Source organism: Lycorma delicatula, chromosome 1 (genome assembly GCF_047948215.1).
Source record: "Lycorma delicatula isolate Av1 chromosome 1, ASM4794821v1, whole genome shotgun sequence".
NCBI lineage: Eukaryota > Metazoa > Arthropoda > Insecta > Hemiptera > Fulgoridae > Lycorma > Lycorma delicatula.
Window position 1 is genome coordinate 92,150,459 of NC_134455.1, and position 15,072 is coordinate 92,165,530.

Here is a 15,072-nt window from a genome sequence, read left to right on the forward strand (position 1 = left end):
TTAACAAAAGACATCATCGTGGTGCCTGATTTGGAAAAATTAGTACAGCAGTGTTCCATTGTCTTCTTTATCCTAATGCAGTTGACTTCCTATAGAATTTCTTCTGCCTTATGAGGGAAACTTCTCACCTCCAGGGCAATAGAGTGCCCCAGAACCCTACCGTTCATCTGTTCTCCAAAAATGCTGTTAACACTTGTAGTGGTGAAGTTCCTCATCCCACGAACTATTTGGTCCCTTTGTTCGTTAGCTGCTTGTATATACCAACCAACTTTAATATATACAATCATTGTCCTCTCTCTATCGCAGGGAGGTGAATTTCAGGAGTTTCCCTTCATAAAATCTAAGACCTAACTGGCATTTCTTAGATTCTCCAGTACTTTTAGAGAGAATATTAAACTGCATAAGTACATATAGTACAGGCTAGAAAGAAGTAAACTGTTGATTCATTAGTTAATGAATGGCATTTTGTATGTGATGTAACTTCAATAGAGCTAAGAACCTACATACTACACAATTGTTATTTTGGGTGTATATCTAGTCTCCATTCTGTATTCTCTCCTTCCTCACAAATCACATCCATTACATTTTGTGACCACATTCAAAATCCATGTATTCAACTATAGAAAACTGCCAACAATATCATCCATTGACACTAGGGTGGAATATAGCAGCATGTGACTGAAAACAGCCACAAATATACCTGGAAGTGTTGGAATATGAGCTTTAAAAAGACCATACTGAAAATAAACCCTGTTTTTTTGTCTTTAAAAATTATTGGTTTGAACAATTTTCAGCATTGATCATCTTGGCCAAAAAATCACAAAATTCTTTATTCTTGAACATATCAGAATGATAAGATAAGGCTTATGTTCATGAAAAAATAGTTCATTAATGTGAACAAAAAACTAATTAAATTTCTTTTTAAAGAAAATATAAAGTAAACATCATGCTTTCACACCAAAAAGTTGTAATATGTACGTAAACTATTTTGCTTTAAAAACAACACAATATTTTCCAAACTATATTTTATTTTCTAAAGGTTCAGTGTAAAAATTACTTAATTTTTACCACTATAGCTATATTTTTTTTTTGCCTTGCATCAAGAAGGTTATGGTTTTAAATCTGGTGAGACTTCAATTTTTAAAACTGAAGTTCATCTATTACTGAAGGAAAGGATCGCCACTAAATTGGGACTGAAAAAATAGTTTATTAAGATGAAAAAATGATTCTTAACTATGGAGAGTTGGTGGGAGAATACTTTCAAGTTAGTATTTTTTGTTTTAGATATATTTCTAAAAATAATAATAAAATAAATTTTTTATCAAAATCTAGAAATAAATTTATAATCGAAATAGTCTACAATGAATGTAAAAAAGAAAACTAGTGAATTAAAATACAAGCTACCTACTCAATAATTACAGTCGCGCCTATTCAGTACTAAAGGCGCGAATTTAGAGCGACGTAGGATATCTGGGTACACAAGTTTACCATTCTCAGTTATTGGTAACCTTAATACATTTTAAAGCTACAAAAAATTTTAATAAAACCCAGTTTTAAGATTATGAATGTTCCAAAATAATGCGATTACATTAACCATAGCCAACACATGAATACTATCAGTGTAATTTCTGAAATAGAATTAATAAGTTCATTTATACTGAACTAGAATTATCTTTAAATTATAAAATGTAATTTATAATAAATTTAACATTCTGTTCACTAAAAGCAGTTTACTAAAATCAGTGAAAATCGTAACGATAAATTAAATATCTTTTAAACGAAACTATAGTATGTAAACTTACCGTTCTTAAACAGACCATGTTCTAGACTACTAATAAAACAGGTTTTGTATTTTGTTTAAAATATAACCTACGTGATATTTCGTTGGCTAAATTGCTAAAGATGTCGATGTAGAAATTAAATGCATTTAAATTTTTATTTTGAACCGTATTTTTCTTTATAAATTACTGAAAAAGATTATCATAAAATAATTAAGATAGCACTGTAATACCTATGGGTAGAGGAATATGAAATTGAGTTTACAGTTGACCGTGGTGTATCGTCTGTGTGTGTTGTTTTGTTTACTAGTCGTGAGAAAAGGCTACATTTTGTTCTAAAATCTGCAGATTTTGTGTGTATGTAACAGGTAGATGAAGGTACGTGTACTTATGTATCTAGATTTTACATTTTATTTGTATAAACCCGTGTTATTGTAACTAGTTCAGCAATTTCGTGTAGCTTAGCTTGCATTTAGGCTAGAGTGGCCTACTGTTCGTCTTTGTTTTACCGTTAAAATTTTGAAGTTCATCTACACAAATTATGGTGTAGAGGTTTTCGGTGTTATTCTTAGATAAAATGAGTATTTTTGTTTGCTAGTTTGATAATATATTTGTGATCCAATTGAACATAAGTTAGTTTTTATTTGCACCAACAAGCTCTTGATCAACGGTTATTGCAGGTTGTAATTTATTTACTTATTCAAAGTTTGATGTTATTTGTACTGAATAAATTTTTTAATAATTATTTATCACATTACTCCTCGATAATGGCCACAACATTTGATACAATTTGCCAGCGTTTTTATTGTATTTAATGTTGACATTGAAGTACTGGCTATATCCAAGGATAGTATATTGACACTAATAATCGAGTTCAAGCCACCTTAACCTTAAAGTACTATCAACCATATTCCAGTTTTAATTAATATAATTTACTTTAGGCTTCAAAGAAAGTAAAATAACTGATTACTACTGCTAATAATTTATTATTTTTTTAAATTATTAATAGCATACTTACCAAATAAATACATGTGTTATGCTTATAAATATATTGTACTTACATTTCATTGTAGTTCACACGTTTATTTTTATTAATTAATATCATCACTAATTCATGTAATTTCAGCTGCATTATTTTGTGTTTGTGATTTTAATTAAATACATTTTAATACAGATGAATTTATTGGTAGTATTCTGCAAAAATTCTTTTCTGTATTAACATCAGTGTTCTAATTTTTATAAAAAAATGACTAAGAACAGTGCATTTTGTTTAAAAAAAATAACAGTGGAAAATGTATATTGTCTGTGAAATGTTATTTTTAAATAGCTGTTCATTTAATTTTTTTGCAGATTAATTTAATTACAGATAGCCATTTTCTGATTCTGTATTCTGATATTTGTAATCATAATGTGTTAACCTAACAAAAACTGACTGCAGTATTTATTTTTTATACATAGGTTTGTATTTATATTATACAGCTGAAAGACTTAATTCTCCTTAATATGTTTGTCTTATTGAGGTTATAACTTATGCAGTGATGTTCATAATTTAAAGAAAGTTCTGAATTATTTAACCATTAGTACTTGAGGTCAAATGTAAATTATTAGATATTAAAGATATTGAAAATTTTTCAATATTACATAGGTGATTGATTGGTGGATTTTTCCGAATAGGCAGGTTAGGGTGATGGTTATTTTGTCTTGAAATTTTATATGTATTATGTTTATATCTATGTTCTGCATGCATTTAATTATGGGGAAGCTTTAATTTTGATGGTGTTGTAACTTATTTGCCACTTCTTTAGCTATGGCTTTTATTAACCTTACCATAACCTCACTTTGGTGTAAGATAATTAGTAGATAGTTTAACATGGTTGCAGAACAGTATGGATTCAATATTTACTAACTCGTAACTATTTAATGTTTGTAATATTTTACAGCCCGTTAACATTAAATTTTTGGTATTTGTAATTTATTATGAACTTGCCATTTATTTAACAGTTAACATGCTTGTAATTTATTCTTAAGCATTTAGGGATAAGATTTTAGTACAGGTATCTTTTACTTGTGTAAATGTTATGTGTGTATGTGCCATATCTGTTTTACATATGTGTAATTTAATATTTATCTTTTATTAATCCCTTATCTAATTCCTTTCCCACTATAAATTACTCAAAGTTTAAGTATATTTGCATTATATGTAACTGATGATTGATTTCTTAATATATGGATAATCTTTTGAAATTAATTTCAATTAATTTTGAAATTAATTGTAGACACCTGTTTTGATTGATTTCTTACATAGTTATACAATTATTCATTTTATTTCATTAGGAATGTTTAAAAATTAATGAACTGTCATGTTCAAGCTCAATTAAAAAAATTAAACCTAAGTTGATTCTTTTGGTATATATAGATTTTGATAGGCCCTAAAGGTTTATATTTTCTCCCTTGTAAGTGGTTAATGCTTTATTTTATTTAATGCCTTTTTTTATTAATTTTAAATTCAAAAAATAAACTTTTGCACTTGTTTACTAAATCATTCATAATTAATTTCTATATTTGTAATATCTTATATTGTAAATTTTGTATTTTTTTGTTACCCAAAATTTCCTCATATTATTTAGCACAAATGTCAAATAGTGTATTGTAATATTTATAATGTACTCATCACAAAATTAAAATTCTGATTCCTTTCTGACTTTTTTAAAAGTTCCTCTATCAAATTATTTGTACAATATCTTTTTATAATGATCCTCTCAGATCTTAATTAATGTGTATTGTATTATCCAGATACTTCTATCTAATTTTATAATATGATTTGTTTCCTTGGATGAAAATCTCTGTTTTTATTTTGGTATTATCAGCATGAGGGTGTTTAAGATTTTCATAATACTAGAAAAGAAATCATTTAATAAATAAATGAATGAGTGAATGATTGATATTACTTTTCCCATTTCCTTTAACTTATTTCTTTTTTCTTTAATCAAAACAAGTCAATGGTACATATTATTTCCGTTGTTTGTGTTTCATTTGTTTGATGTTGTGAATTGAGATGTTTTACAATATTTCATTTTTTAGTTGGAACTCATTTTTTATGCATTCTAAATCTTATTCTATACCAAGTGTGTATTATTCACTTGAAGTTTGATTTAATACTGATTTTTATTTATTCCCCATATATTTTTTGTGAAAAATAAGTTATTGATTCAGGATGATTTTTTGAATTGTTATTTTATTAATCTGCTCATGTTATTTCTTTTGCACTTGTTACAGTTTGTGTTGACTTATTTTAAAGAAGTTAATTCAATGTATTCTCTAATTTTCAATATCAGTAATTTTTTTTAACTCTACACCTATCGTGCATTTCTATTTTTTTATTTTGTAATGCAAATTCAGGTTTTAATAAGCCCTCTTTATTTATTGAGATCCTTGAAACGGAATTTAGTTCATTTGGATTTTTTTAATATCTTTCTTGGTTTTATATATATAAATATATTTTTTAAATCCCAATTTTTAAAAAATAATATTTTCTGTTCATTTGTTTTAAAGCTTCTTTGGCTGGTGTCAGAGAGGTCATATCTTGTCTATGCAGACAGCATCTGTGATAGTTAATATGCTATCAAAGGTTTACGATAAAGACGACGAAGAGGATGATGAAACTTTGGCTTTCTTCATGGCAGCAAGTATGTTTTAAGTTGCCTAAATTATTAGCTATTATAATTTAGCTTCTTATCACTGCTTAGTTTTTTCGTTAATTTAGAGCTACGCATGCACGGTGTTAGTTCTTAAATTTATTTGTACACACAATAAATCAAATTACAATAATAAGTATGCAAGTATTAGTTCTTCAGGCATATAATTCTGATTCATTGCTTCATTTAAAAATGTACATTTATTTATTTGCATGTTTTTCTTATGATTTTTTATTAGCTAAAAATGAGATGGACCAAAAATTAATACAAGAATCAGAAACAGTTTGCATCAGCATTATCCATTTTAGCTTTCCCTCTAACGATATATTTATGATAATTTATCTTATGCAATGTATGATGTCAACATCTTTTTTTATCTTCAAGTCTGCATGACTTATTTAAACCAGAAATTTACATTTTTTACATCTTTTTATTTTAAATATCTAATTTTTGTTATTAAACTGATGTAAACGAACATTTTTTTCTGTTTGTTTTGTTTATGAATTTCATCATTTTGCTGTTATAAACTGTAATGAGTCCATAACAGCCAAAGAGTGTCATTTTTTCACTAGCTGCATGATATTATTGTGTAGGTTTTCTGTGTGTATTTTAGTATGAGGTGTAACACCGTGTATGAATGGCTTTATTTGTTGTTTTTTAAGAAGTTTTTTTGATTCATTTTTGTTTTATGTTGTTGCTGTTGTTTTGTACTGTTTTGATGTGTAGTACTGTACTTGTAATGGTATTATTTTATTTCATTAGATTAAGGTATATGTTAATAGTTGCAAGCTTGTAACTGTAATCACTTTCTTTTAGTTTCTTACACTGGTTGCGTAACCATTTTTAAAAAATCTGAATTTTTCAGCAATATACTACCATATTGGTCATTTAAAATGACCATAATATTACAGTGTGAAGTAACATTAGCTTTGTGACAACTGCTTGTGTAACTATTTTTCCTGGACCTTTTTCATTTTCAGATAGAATAATATTTCTTATGTTTAATCTGGAATTGGTTTTTTCTATCAACTGATGTATTGTTTTTTTTGCTTTTTTTTTGCTTAATTTCTGATTGCTATCAAAATTGGAAAATATTAGTGGAAGGAAAATGTTATTTTAAGCGAAACTAAAAATTGTTTTGTTGTTAAAGAAAAATTGTAGAAACAAAATTAACCCCAAATAATCACCAATTTTTAAAAAAAAGGTAAATAAATAAAAGTTTTCCCCATTATTTATATCCCAAGAATTTCAATATAGCCCATATTATTATTAAAAAAAAACAATGTGAAGTTTTCTCTTAACATAACCTTGAAAATAAAGTGTTTCCAGACCCATATTCAATTTAATTCTTGTCATTATACTTTTCATCGTTCTTACATTTATTAATAAAGTACAAATGATATTTAAATCTAAAAACTTTATTTACATATTTATCCGGCAGTGATATATAGCTATTCCAGCCATTTACTGCTTACCGATTCCAATTTTTCTTTATCAGAACTATTCCTTATCATTAATTGTCTCTTCTACATTGCTTCATCCACTTCCCCTTGCCACATACATTTTGGTCTTTACCGTTTTCTTCTGCAATGTAAGCCCACCCCCTAATGTGTGTGACAGTCAACCATCACGCATACCTATACATCAGATGTAACAGCTTCTACATACAGGTTGTATGGGTAGGTACTGAAGTCTAAAAATTATAGAGGCAGTTGGCTGACTCAAAATAGTAAAGTGGTTTTAGGGCCAGAAGGTCATACATTGAAAAAATTGCCATTGTGAATTGCCCATACCATACAAGTAGTTTCATTTAAATGGTTTGACAATTAGTTTTATTTCAATTTCTTCTCTAAGCCTTTTGTTACTTACTCGTACATGATGCATCAGAATTTTTTTGATAACGTCTCCAAAACACTGTATCATTTGTTGTGATTCTTCGTGACTCCACCTTTTATAAATGAAACCTGTTTTTCATTTTTCTAAATATGCTAAGAACAAAATGCAGTTGCCAAATAATAGATTTTCCCTTCTCTACTTTATTTAAAATATCAATGTTATCTCTTCCATCTGATCAGTGTAATCCCCATAACCCTCAGATGCTTAAATTCATTTACACATTGAATCATTTCCTTTCCCATTTGTAGCTTCTTTCCTTGTCCTCCTACCAACAACTACTTCGTCCTATCCATATTTGTTTCTAAACTTCACTTTTTGTATTCTTCTATAGCTCTTTAACAAATACATTATGTCATCCTTGTATTTTGCTAAAATTATTTGATCAAGTAATAACAAAATACACACTTCTTCATTATCCAAATCTACGCAATTGGCTTAAACTTCCATTTCCAATAATTTACAATTCTATTTTTACAAACCTTATTTTTACAAAGAATCGGGGAGAAGCTACAGCTCCATCTCAAATCTTTATTCACTCTAAAACCTTCTGAAAAATTTGGATGTTTTTGTGAACAAGCTTTTAATTGAATTTGTATATATAAACATCAATACCAGTTCGTTCATCGCCTTCTACAACCTATTTACAGGTATGCTGCCATATGTTTTTCTTAGGTCAACAAAATAACATGCAACTCCTTCCCATATTCAATAAACAATCTTTCTGCAAATTGTTTTAAATAAATAGTTGTAAATTTTCTGTGTGCTACCAGCTCTAAAACCACTTTACTCTTTTGAGTCAGCCAACTCTCTGTACATTCTAGACTTCAGTACTCGTCCATACAATCTGGGTAAATAAGATGTGACGCTAATATCCCTGCAATTAGTATGACACCAAAAATTAGAATTTTGTATCTTATTATTTAGATGTTGCCAGCAAAACAAAAATTAGAATTTTGTTTCTTAAATATTTAAATGTTGCCAGCAGAACATAATGTTGCTATATTCAGAATTTTTTTCATTACTTTAATTAGAAAAATATGTCTGTTAATTTACCAACCACCAACTGGAACATTTTGTTGAAATAGAATAATGATAATGAATAAAGCTGAAGCAAGATAGTGTTACATCATATACTGAGAATATCTATGGATATTTTAATAGCCATGTTTTCTGGTCAGTTGATTTCTCAACTGGGAATATTAATTAGCCATTAAGATCTGCAACTTAAGTCGAGTGTAATTTCATTTTATGGGTTATTTAAAAGCAAAATTTGAAACAGAAATAGCGGTTAAAGAATTGAAGAACAAAATCACTTAAGAGAATAAAACTATAATTAGTAACATGCTAAGATATATTTCATATTTTTGAGAACCAAATTGAAGAATGTGTTGTTGTACACAACCTGAAATGATAAAAACCACTTCTAAAAATGGAACCAAGTATTCTCAAGAATAACAAACATTCTGTGTCAGGCTTACTAAGGAAAGTGAGAAATGAAGTGGTTTCCCATTGCTTTCTTCGCTGGGCTGAATATGTTGCATTCAGGCAGCCAATCTTACTAAAATGCAGGTGACCACTTAGTTCACCATAGGGATGTTGTATAATGAACTTTATTTGCAGAGAGATTTACTCAGTAGAAGAAATTTGTTCAATTATTTTCTTTTTAAGCAAGATGCGGTTAGAGCATCTACATAGTTCTAATGCAATTCTAATTAACTGCATTAGTTATTATTTTTTTAATACTATTTCACTACTCCTAGCTTGATTCTATGATTTTGTTTCAAAAATCATCTTATTTACATGTGTACAGTTTATCCTTGTTTGTTAACCCTGAAGTGGAAAGATTCACCTTTTTCATTTTTCAGAGCCTTAAATATTGTTCATCGTAGAAACTGCTGAATCCAAGTCCAACCCTTAACAGTTTTATGTGTATGGGTTAGGTTTGTGTTGTTTGATATGCACTGATGAAAAAGGTTTTTTGCTCCATAAATTTTAAGGATAGTCGGAATAGAATGTTATCTTCTAGTTACTTACTATCTGTTGTGAGTAAGGTCAGTTTATAGATTTGCTTTATGTTCCATTTACTATATTAATTATTATAAACATTACTGTATAATAATGTTTAAAATATGATATTCATATTCTTATATATTTTATATGTGTTTTGTTTATTAGAATCTAAAATTCATTGGTTTTTTAAAATATATAATCATTGCTTTCACTTTTTTATCAAATTTCTAAAAAAAGTAAATCTTTAGAGATAAGTAATTAGGAAGAATTTAACTATCCTTATCATTTTGAAAATTATAAATAAAAATTCTTTTGTGAGAAGTATGAACATTTTTTTTATTAAAAGCAACTGTTTTTTTTCTCAACAATTTTATTTAGTAATAAGGTTTGCTGTACAATTTAAGTAGTTACTACTAAATTTTAAACAAAACACTCTTAATTTTATGTGGCATACTGTATACATGTTACAAAAAATTATGAGCTTACAGAAGCTGCCAAACTTCAGTGAATGATTCTTCTAATCAAAATGTTTTGCTTTCCTTTTTTTGTTTATGTCTTTTCTCTAGAGAAAATATTGAATTCAAATTTAGTTTAGATATTTTGTGCATGACCTTTAAACATTAAAATAATGTTTAAGAAAATAATACTTTATTTATGTATTATGTTTCAAACAACAGTGATTTTATTTTTTATTGAACAACTGCTGTCTTGTTTCACTTGTTCCATAGCTTTTCAGTTGTAGTAAGATGAAATAGGTAATATTTGTAGAAAAAAATTAATATCTGAGTTACTATTTGATTTATCATAACAAACGATTATGGGTTCAAATACTGGTCAGGCATGGCATTTTTATGTGCTACAAAATTCCATTTTCGTATCCTATGCATAAGATTCAAGCTTATATGGTGATGATATCTTCAAGTAAAATAAAGATTCTTTTTGTATCATTAAAAACTCAATTTTTTTAATTTAAACTTTTTTTTTAATAAAAACTACTTTTAAACAGTTGAAATTAAGGATTTTAAATTGCTACTGCTCTGAAAATTTAAAAAGTAATTTTTTTTATGAGTTGGTTAAAGTTCAAGTATATTTTTTCTATTCTGGATTTGTGTTCTATATAAATTGTTTAATTTTTTTTAGTAAAAGATAGACAGATAAAAATGATACATTTTTAGACCCTTTACTGAACGCGTTTCTTTGATTTGATGTGCAGCATCATTTCCTGAAATATGGCATGGCCTTTTGTAAACTCTCTCCCTACCTCCCTCCCACCCACCTTCTCACTCTCTCTCACTCACTCACTCTCTCTCTGTGTGTGTGTGTGTGTGTGTGTGTGTATGTGTGTGTGTGTTTTCTTATAGTGCAAAGTAAGTTAATTATTTTGCTTGAGTTCAGAAATTTTTTTTATTTTCTAATTTTAAGGTTGGTAAGCATGTTTGTATTACTATTTTCCTTAATTTGGTGCTTTGATTTAGTTTTTTAACACGTAGTTGTTGAATCTTCATTAGTAAATGTTATTAACAATTATTATTTAATAGATGGATGGTTGTGTATTTTTTTCAGATTGTTAAATTTATCATAAATATTTTCAGACAGCATTTACCTATAGCATTGTAATATTTAAATAGCCAGTTATCTCTTAACTTTTAGAATATTTACATCAGCTTTGATGGTACTGTCATTAAAATCCTTGAAAAAAGTTTGTCCTTTTATGAATGCATCTTAAAAAATATATCTATTCTTTTGCCTGTGTTAGTTCGGTTTTTTTTATAAATTTAAAATTAACTGTAAGTGTGGATAATGCATCATCAAACATCACATAGTTGTCATACATTTTTCATATTGATGCTATTTCGGCCATTCTATAATACTGGTGTTTGTCACATTGTAGTTCATTTTCATTTCAACAGCATTGTTTTTTAAATGATATGAAACAGAGTGAACAAAAACAACTACTGAACTGTAATTACTTTATAGCCTTTGTTGTGATGTAATCTCAGAAATTAGAAATATATGATAAGCCAAGATTTGGCATTTAATGCTAAGTTTTGTTTTGTTATGTCAGTTACTCTAGTAGATTAGTATTTTAACCCACTTGATTAAAATAATGTGTGTTTTAGATTTTTTAATACAGCATCAAACTGAAAATATATTCAGAAAATTGTTCACTAGCTGTTTATTTATGTATTTTTTTAAAATAAATAAATAGTAATTAAAACACAAAGATACAGATTGTAAGTTTCAAATATTTGAACAGTGTTTTGGATTCATTGTTTTAATTTTTCATAATGAATTTAATATGTAAATCTTAAACTCATTTTGAAGAGCAGGCTAATCAAAATAGGTTGAAACATTATCACCCTTAATTATTTAATTTCCTACTCTTGCTTTCATTTTACTTGTTGCCACCATTTTCATTCTCAATCTTTAATTTCTTTTCAGGAATTTATTATTATATGTAGTCACTTGATTCTCCATTCAGTTCAGTTTATTTTTACAAACAATATAAATTTCTTTATAAATTTACTACAATATATCATTATCTGCATATAAATGATAAACAAAATACATTAACATTACTCTAAACTATACAACAATAGTCTGTATGTCACCAAACATTTAAACCGGCACAAAACAAATTTAAAATAATAACTGGAACAAGTTAGCCATTAACTGGTGAATAATAAACTGTGACACTTTACATGCACCAGAAGCAATAGTACAGTAGATTTTCATTAAGTTGGACCAGTAATTTTGGAGGGAAGAGAAATTTTATGTCCACCTATATTCTTTCATTAATTTTTTTTATATCCATAAAAATATCATTTACACAATATAATTTTTTGTAGCAGACATTTTTCTGCTAATATGGTTTTAATTAGTAACATGGTGGGCATAAAGTACTCTCCTCCTTCCCATATATTATGAAAATAAGAAGATACCACCTTTATCTTTGTATGTTATCTGTTATGTACAACAAAGGAATTACTTGAAGTGATTGTTTTGTACTTGAAAATCAGTTGCGGTTTTATTTGTCTTAGTTACTTTAAAATGTTCAGTTATTTTGTGTATGCAGCAGATATTTGTGTTATGCTTTCTATTTTAATGTCTGTTTTCATTTTATGAAAAAATATTTTGCCTATGTATGTAAAAAAAAAATTTCTGTTATGTATCGCAAGCAGACAAATACAAGTATTAAAGTACTATCATGACTGTTTAATTTCCCTTGTTATTTTCCTTCTATTATGTGTATAATGTTTAGAATAATTATTACTGATTACTTTACAAGATTCTGTACTATATTTTGTTTTGTTTGACTTTTTTCTTTCCTATAAGACATTTTGTCGACAAGGTTTTTAGAATTAGAAACTAGAAGTTAGTGTAAAAATAAAAATTTATGATTTTTGAGTCGATCAAATTTGATTCATTTTGAACTAAAATGAGGATTTATTGATATATGGCTGTAATGTTTATAATATATGAATATATAATTTAATTAACAACTTACACTTACTAGTTAGGTGGTTTGGAGTCAGTGGGTGTAAAATAGCAAAAAAAGTAATATAAACTCCTTTATTAAAGAAAATTTCATTAATATTTGAACTAAACATAAAATATACAAATGACTAAAAAATAATATTGATGCTATGAAAAATTTTGTGGGTGAAATATTAAATTAATAGTTAATGCTTGCTTATCAAAGTGTTAAGTAAAAAAGTAAAAATTTCTTACAAATGTAAGTTCTCATGAAACTTGATGTTTTGAAATGTTTTTATTTTAAACATCTATTAACTCTAAAAGAATCAGTTGTAAAGTCCTGTTCTGGCAGATTGGTTTATTAAATTTTGTCTGTAGTTTTTTGTTTAACTGGCCTAATTATTTGCTAATATATTGCCATGATTATTAGAATTGAGAAAGTAGAAAACTAAAAAATAAACTTATGCAGAAACATTTTTTTTTTCAGAATCAAATTGAAGCGTTATAACAAGGAAATATAAAAAAGTGAGATATACATTTTATAGATCATGTTTTTATGGGCTAAACTTTATCTTAAATTTCAGAATATTTAAGTTTTTTTTATGGTGGCATGGTATTAGGACAATACCTCTGTACTACAATCAAAGTTATATTTTATTTTCTGGTAGAAATAACTTGTCCCAAAAATTAGTTCTTACGATGTATTTACTGTTTCTTTCTCAACACATAAATTTTTAATGTTGTCCAGTAAATCGTCCGAAGAGTGTACAAAAGTAACTAGATACAATTCATTAAATTCATAATTTGTTGTTTTCTTCATAATATCTAGTTCATCATTAATTTCATGTAATATAAATATTATGCCATTTTTTTTAAGTGAATTAGTTTTTATTAATAAATAGGTAAAAAGCAAGGAAACACATTTTATACAATGTGAACATAAAGACAATTCTTTACGCAAAATGGAGGTAAGTTTGTACCATCACAGCTATTAGGAAATATATTCAAAACATCAACAAACACATACAAATGTTGATTTTTTTGTTGTTTTTTTGCCTCCAGAATTTAAAATTATTTGTTAAAGGAAAAGTTTTCTAAAAAGTAAAACTACAGCAGGAACAGAAAAATGAACTTGTATTACTTATATATATTTTTTTATGTTTAAAGCACGCTAGGCTAACAGTAATGATTTTGATAATGAAAGTTCCTTTTTTCTGATTTAAGTATAAAATATACATTAATCATAGTCAAGGTATATTTAAAACAGAATTTTAAATTTTAATACATGCTTTTTACTGTTGATTGTTGATAATTAATTATCAGTGATATAGAAATTTGTTATTATTATTGGTCTGTTCAGATCTGCCTGTTGAACACTTTTTAGTGTCATCTCAATTTCGAAAATCCATTTATTTTTCTTGGAGGAATAGTGTTGAAAATAACAATATATATATATATATATATATATATATACATACACACACACACACCATACACACAGCAGGGCCTCTCTTAACCAAGGTAATTGGGGATGTTGTCGGTTGGGATAATAGAATCCACGGTTTACTGAGACCTTAAGTTTTGTTCTCGAATTTGGGCAAGAAACCATATTAATGTTAAATTTAATAGCAGAATAAGTCATGAATTAAAAATGGTTATAACAGTATTATTATTTTGTTTCACTTTATTTATTATAATAAAATCAATAGTCACTAATCACTTTTGCATCAACTTGTATAAATTTAGTTTGATTTTTTAACAAAAAAGTTTTCTTTTATCTTATTTGAGTAACACAGTCTATAGCAGCCTGATCATGCTAATCTTGTACTACAATTAAGTCAAGGAAAGGAACATCATTTCATTGTTTAAATATTGGAGGACTTTTGTGAGAAATACATTCCCTTCGTTATAGTTAATTTTTTTCATTTTCATCAATTGATGAAATCATCTTCATCACCAGATATTTCACTAACCTCTACTGTCACAACTTTCACAATCTCATCATCATAATTTGAAATTTTGGTTCCCTTGAATCTGATTCTAACCAGTCTTGCACCTCATTTTCCTTTACATTTTCACATCCCGGTATATTTTTTAATAATGAATAAAAAACTCCTCATTTGATAGCATAGTACACAAAATTTTCTAATTGTTAACCTGTCAAATTTCTGGCCTTATTTTTGTAAATGATTTATTGAAATCCATGATTCTGCTAA

At 27.2% G+C, this 15,072-nt stretch overlaps 1 protein-coding gene across 3 annotated transcripts in view; it reads left to right on the forward strand.

The window, feature by feature from the left end:
• Positions 1-2,049: 2,049 nt before the first annotated feature.
• The window catches only part of twin (CCR4-NOT transcription complex subunit 6-like twin), a 654,848-nt gene continuing 641,825 nt past the window's right edge, over positions 2,050-15,072 (forward strand). Inside the window, exons 1-2 of one of the 3 annotated variants that reach the window (XM_075357815.1) lie at positions 2,054-2,156; positions 5,331-5,464. In XM_075357815.1, coding sequence (XP_075213930.1) covers positions 5,368-5,464 — 97 coding nt within the window. In that variant the 5' untranslated portion in view covers positions 2,054-2,156; positions 5,331-5,367. Of the gene's footprint in view, positions 2,157-5,330; positions 5,465-13,355; positions 13,382-15,072 lie in introns of those variants that run through there. The other 2 variants (XM_075357822.1, XM_075357830.1) reach the window with 2 other exon arrangements.